Raw genomic sequence first — 6,471 nt, 5'->3', positions numbered from 1 at the left:
ATTCTCATTTAATAACCGTTACACCGATATTTTCAAACTTTTTTGCTATAAAAAGATTGATTCTTCGTCCAACTATCCCTCAGAGCATATTTTTCATAAAAACATTTATTATATTTTATATTAAATCGTGAAATCGGTCGGAATTGGCTGTTTTGACATGTTTACGTTAGAACGCGTTTTTAAAAACCTGTGAATTTTGAACTACGAATGTGTCTTGTGGGATATCTGCGGAATTTAACACGGAATTCAATTATATTAAAATTAGAGCTGTAAGTACATCCGTTCTTTAACTACATCGAAAAAACTGAACCAAGGTGTTGTGGCTTGTTTTCCTCGTTTGGACGGTCAAGACTAGTTTGACGAGCGCCGCGTGAGGGCGCCACCATTTCGCCACGCACGCTGCTCTGATTTTGTATTACTCCGCGCGCATGCGCTCTTCAGTAACGCGCTTGTGGTGGTCCAGAGACGGCAAGACCCGTCCAGACAGAGTGGTTTTGTTTCTCGGGGTGTGGTGTCAGGCGGATAGCTGTGCGTGTTTTTATAACTAGAAAGGCCGTCCTCGCAGCTATGGGTCCAAAGAGGTATAAATATGGCAAGCGAAAGGTCTCTGCTGAAACTACGGATGGTGAGGTTTCAGGTGAGGTTGAGTCATTGTGTCGTAGCGCTGCGAGAACGAATTGACTCGGGGTGTTGAAGATGCCGCTTGGGAAGCCATGCAACAGGCCGGAGTGGAAGAAGCAAGGCGCGCGAAGGAATCTGGCGAGATCGATGCCGAAGGCTATCCGCTTGTTACCGTCGTTGCAGACTGTGCGTGGTCAAAGCGATCGTACAGGCAGAAGAACGACGCTCCTTCTGGTACGGTAAGTACTACATTTCTTCCTCTAAAAGGGGCGCGAATTTTGATCGTAGATATAATATACATTTCTTTAGAGTGCGTTCGAAAGAAATCCGGAGCATGTTTTTCTCGCCGCGAAAATACATTAGTCTCTGTCGCTAGGCTACATTTGGGCGGAGGCTGAGCATTTGGCAATGCGTAGTTTATTTTTATGGGGAGATGACCGTGGTTAGAATCCCTCTCTGTTGTATGTGTATTTCTGTGAATGCAAGATTTGTTTCGGCAACTGGGGTCCGTCGATTTCTCACGAAGCACTGGAAACAGTTATGCTTTTTGTGTGCCTGTTTTAGTGACCGCTGTTTTATGTACTATACATTCCGAACATACGCGGTGCCATGCAGTCAGTTCGTCAGACGACGTTTTAGACAGCTCGTTTCTTCGAAGCTGCACTTTTTCAAGGATAAATCGTTCCATCGGAAATAGCCGGCGTTCGTTTCATCGATACACCTTGTGACGTTTTGTCTAGTTTTTCTATTATGTGCGTGCTCGCGCTTCCGTGTCTGCGCGTGTGCGCCTGCATGAGCGAGGATGCTTATGTGCGTGCCCCCCATGCACATGCGTGTTTTCATGCCTACGCGTGAGTATATATACCCGCGTATCTGTGTGCGTGTTATACGTGCATGTGCGTGCGTGTTTGCACGCGTGGGCGTTTGCCTGCTCATAAGTGCGCGTGCCTGTGCGAGTGCGCGCGTGCACGTGCGTGTGTAATTCGTGCGTACGTGTGCGCGGGTGGGCTTGCGCGTGTGTACGTGAATTTGCATCCGTGCCTGCGCGTGCATCCGCGTATCTGTATTCGCGCATGCGTATGAGTGCCTAATTCGTGCGTGTTTGAGTGGCGCATGCATACTTGGGCGTACGTGTGCCCGAGTACGCACGTTGTCGGACTTTGCGGGAAAGGTTCGAGAAGCTCGAACCTGGTCGAACTCGAACGTCGGCTGGTTCGCGACACCTTTAGTACCCACGTTGCGGACGGTTGGTGATTGGCCGCTGATAACTTCACCGTAAATTTTTGCTTTATGTTTGGCGCCATTTTTTATATTTCTATTCGTGCGATTGTAATCTTTTGCGATTAAACTCTCTGTACCCTTTCCTTGTGACCTATGAAACGATCTCGAACGCCTCGAACAACAGCGACGCTTGCGTTCGTTCTCGGGGCTAGTAGGCAAGGAGGTTACAAGTATTTATATGACGTCAGACTGCCTTTTGATGCCGAGTCACAACACAGAAGTATGGCCACCGAAGGCAAAAGCAGCTATCCCATTGGCGAGTTTGCTGTGTCTTTCATTTATCACAACTCTCGCGAATCAGTTTTGCTTTATCGTTTGGTGGTCATGTTTCTGGGCGATGACTCAGCACGTGACTAGACCCTATAACCGTTCATGGTGTTTTTCTCTCCTTTTATTTTTTAGATTGAACGATTCTGCTGTAGTGTGGAACGAACTACACGAAAGTGCTCAACCTTCTACGAAGTCTTCCAGGAGCAGAACGTGTGGGGATCAGAACTATTGGAAGATATGTTCTCAAGTCATGAAAAACTGCCCGGTCGCCTATCATTACAAATTGTCTATGAAATACTATAAGAAACAATCAGTGTCGTGAAAAATTGTATAAAAATACTTTGTTGTGCAGTGCTTGTGGCTAGTTGTGATGAAGTAACGAAGGTATATTGTCACGGATGGTGACCAAAATAAAAGGAAATAAACGGGAAGAAATAAACGTTTAATGTGGCGAACTTGTGCCAAAAAAATAAAGGGAGAACAAAGATAATAACAGAGCGTCGCGGGCGTCGAAGTCGGCGTAGCAGCACAGTCGAACGCTGGAGCGAAACTGACTCCGGCTTGCCTGCGGAGCCGCTTTTGTACACACGTTGGCTTCTGGAGCATTCGACGTAGAAGGTTCGACGCGTAGAAAATTCTGACCTCGAATCAGCTAGACGGTTCTCGATTTCACCAGAACATCACATTACAGTGTTAACAAAAATGCATAGCCGCGGCCAGGAATCGAACCCTGGCCCTTCGCGTGGGAGGTAAGCGCGATAACCGTTAGGCTACGGCCGCGCTTTTTTTTTTTTTATTTATTGCCGGTGTTTTTACAGAGACGCGCACACATACAAATGAAATCCAGCTACTACGCTACAGTACCACAGAGATTGCAGTGCTAATGTTGAGTAGGATTAAAACTCTTTCAATTCTTCAAAATATGGCAACCACTCTACGGTGGGAAACGCAGTTTTGTACGCTGCAGTCAGTTCACAAATTGTTTCAGTGAAATATTTGCGCACAGGCCGTATGAAAACATCAGCATTTCTCACAGCCATTCGACTTTTCCAGATGCTATGAAGACCGATGAGCATGATCATATCTAAAGGAATCGTGTCATCTGGATCTGTGTTTAAAAATCTAATGCCATGGGAGGTTACCGGTAAATCTTTTTTCAAGGTTCTTTGCAAGACGTCCCAAAAGAACAGAGCATCCCAACACTCTATAAAAACATGTTCAATTGTTTCTGGTTTTTTACATAAAAAGCAATGGTCTCCCCATGGAACAAAAATGCCTTTGTCCTTCAGCCACTTCTTTACAGGAAGCGTATTTGTATGAGGTTTAAAGAAAAACGTTTTCAAAGAAGGCTGGACATGCATCCTTTTAACGCGTCTCAGAACATCTTGATCTCGACGCTCGCAGCATCCGATGCGATACAATGGCACAGGGAAAAGAACATCATATAAATCATGCGTCAGGCGTTTTCGCGTTACTCCAGAAAGATACTCTAAAGAAAAACGAACAGACAGAATCTGAAAGGCGGTTACAACTTCGCTCAAGAATGCACTGAGTCGACAAAACCCATGATTGTATGACGACACAACAAACAAAGGCACTTGTTCGGACAGTCTTGTTTGTATCGCTGTGCGTAGAAAAGGATCTACTTGATCTCGAAGAAACATAAATCTTGATACAATCTGTTTCACCCATAGGTGTGACAACGAGAGGCCCCCCTTGGATACGCGACAAAAAAGGTTGTCTCGGCTTAGTCTCTCCCAACTTGACTGCCATATGAATACCGCAAAAACACGATGCAATCTTTGAATGTTAATGCGAGAACAACTGATGACCTGTAGAACATACCAGATTTTGGCAATTAAAAACACATTGCATATTGTGGCGCGAGTGAAGACAGAAAAGGCGCATCCTTCCCACTTCTGCGCCGTTCGCCGAGTTTCGTCAATCACTGCCGACCAATGCGCATTACTCCTTTTATAATGTTGAAGAGGCACACCAAGATACGAGGAAGGCGTTAGCATAAAATTTATATCTTCGAACTGCTCCGCTTCGAACTGCTTTGTCATGTCATACATGACAAAATCACACACTATGAGCCTACCGACCTCATCTACGGTAATAACATAATCACTAGGACTTAACGCCCTTCTAATAAACAAGAAGCATCCCCCAGACGAACCTTTGGCGTGACTAACGCAAACATCAAAACTAGCCTGAAAAGGCTGGACTAGCCTCTCGGTAGCTTCCTCACTTTCCACTTTCGTTTCCTGTACCGCGAAGACGTCCAGATCGTTATCCCCCAGGACTCTTCGGACCTGATACAGTTTACGACTCGTGGACAGGCCCCGAACGTTCAGAGTCCCGAATCTTACTGGGTTAACGAGCTTTATCTTCTCCTTAGATATAAAAGTAAAGGAACACTGCGGAGACAGAAATCCTCACCAAACGCAGGCCTTTCGGGTCATGAACCAGACACCCCCTTTCCCCGAGAATTCAAGGTAGGGTCCAACTTTGACGCAGCACGGGGAGACCGGCCGGGCAGCGTTTTCCATGGCGGCTCAGCATCTGCGCATACACTGGAGGCGCCTGTCACCCTTGGCTCCGTCTCTCGTGTCCTTTTAACGGCCAGGGTGCCAGCTTCAGCCATGGTGATGTCCTTGGTTTCCTCTCTACCGGTGCACGACTGTTCATGGTCTTCTGAGGATGCGACGCTCGAACAGGCATCAGTCCTGACCAAACAAACTGTTAGAGCGGCAGCACCAGATGGTTTATCGCTGCTCACGGCTGCCATCTTGCCTCTATTCGTTGTCTCCGGCGTTGATTCGGGCACCGCCTCCTTCGGAGCTCCTGCCTCATTGGCCTCCGCCTCATCCATGTTGAAGTCGGACGTATCTTCCCCTCCTACAGGGCCAGCAACAGCCGCGTAGGACCGAACGCAATTGTTGGTCTCATGTCCGTACCGACGACACTGGTTGCAACGTGGTGTACGACACTCACGACGGATATGGCCAGTGCGGTGGCACTTGAGGCAGAGCGGGGCGCGTCCAGGTGCCACCACGAGCGTGATCCCACCGGCTATTCGTTCCTGGTGCGGTAGGGTTTCCACAGTGACGCCCGCTTTCAAAGTAATGAGGACTATCCGCGTAGTGGATTCGATGGCCTCGCACCCTTGCACTCGCCATTTTTCCCTTGTGACTTCAGTTACTTTCCCGTATTGGGACAGAGCGGTACGCACCTCGTCATCCGAAACGTGGTGAGGCATCCAGTGGATCTTGAGACGAACGTTCTGTCCATTGGGGTCGAAGACGAGGCAACGGCGGTCTTTAACCAGAAGCTCCCGAGTTTCAACCAGTTTCTTCTTGCTTTCGTTGCCTTTGAAGGTCACGAGCCACACGTGGTTCATCTGGTAAGAACCCAAAGACACCACGTCGGCGAGCAGTCCTACGTGGCTCACTGCATCGCGGAAATCCTCAACTCTGTAAGGACGTCCTTTAACGTCCGCGTGCAGAAACACAGAATTTAAAACAGTGCGACCAGTTGGCAGGGGTGGCAGATGAACAGAATAATCCAACTCAGCAGTAAATGCCTTATCGCCACGGCCCTGCTGGGCCGTTATCGCCGCTCCGTCGGAGCTTGACATTCCGCGACCGTACGCTGCGGTGTCCGGAAGTGGAAATCAGGCTACGGCCGCGCTGCCTACTTGTTGCGCGGCAATATGCCGGTAGTTTGTCATATATGTATTCGATTATGTATTTATTTTTAAAGTACCTAATATACAGTGTTGTTTTTACTTAACTGGAACGTGTTTTTCTTTTAAAAGAGGGGGAGGCATTTACCTTAGTGCCGTATTCACTGTGCCTTTAGGGGGCTCGGCGAACATTACATGGGAGATCACTGTACCGATAAGCTGGGTGGGTAAATAACTAAAATCTGCTAATCAAGTTTCCCACGAGCGGGTTTCTAGCTCGTGTTGCAATTATATATTTGAAGTCATTAGACGGTAAATAAATTTGGACGTATTGCTAAAACCCAAAGGGATTTTAGGTTTTCAGTTTTTTTATGGCCAAAACATAATTGGCTCGTTTGGCCAGGGGAATCGCAGTACCGCTATTTCTGCAGAGTTGAATAAAGCAATCACTCGCTAACACATCGTACAAAATAAATAGCGTGTTAATTGCAAACACAATGTTTATAGTGAGAAATAATATTCCGGAGCGCCTCTCGCGGCACAGATCATTTGATAGTGTTTTATCAGTGTCATTTATGTAATACAGTATCGCGAGAAATATATTGTGTAAT

At 47.1% G+C, this 6,471-nt stretch overlaps 1 protein-coding gene across 1 annotated transcript; it reads right to left on the bottom strand.

The window, feature by feature from the left end:
* Positions 1–4,569: 4,569 nt before the first annotated feature.
* LOC115317044 lies at positions 4,570–5,344 on the bottom strand (the record flags this gene model as incomplete). Its single annotated transcript, XM_029976589.4, has 2 exons — positions 4,570–4,592; positions 4,708–5,344. Coding segments are annotated over 2 exons (660 nt in total), but the record flags the coding sequence as incomplete, so codon positions are not given.
* Positions 5,345–6,471: the final 1,127 nt, after the last annotated feature.

This window comes from Ixodes scapularis, unplaced genomic scaffold (genome assembly GCF_016920785.2).
Source record: "Ixodes scapularis isolate PalLabHiFi unplaced genomic scaffold, ASM1692078v2 PGA_scaffold10__122_contigs__length_95168666, whole genome shotgun sequence".
NCBI classification, from domain to species: domain Eukaryota; kingdom Metazoa; phylum Arthropoda; class Arachnida; order Ixodida; family Ixodidae; genus Ixodes; species Ixodes scapularis.
The sequence above is the reverse complement of the archived record's forward strand: the minus strand, read 5'-3'. Positions and strand labels throughout refer to the sequence as shown.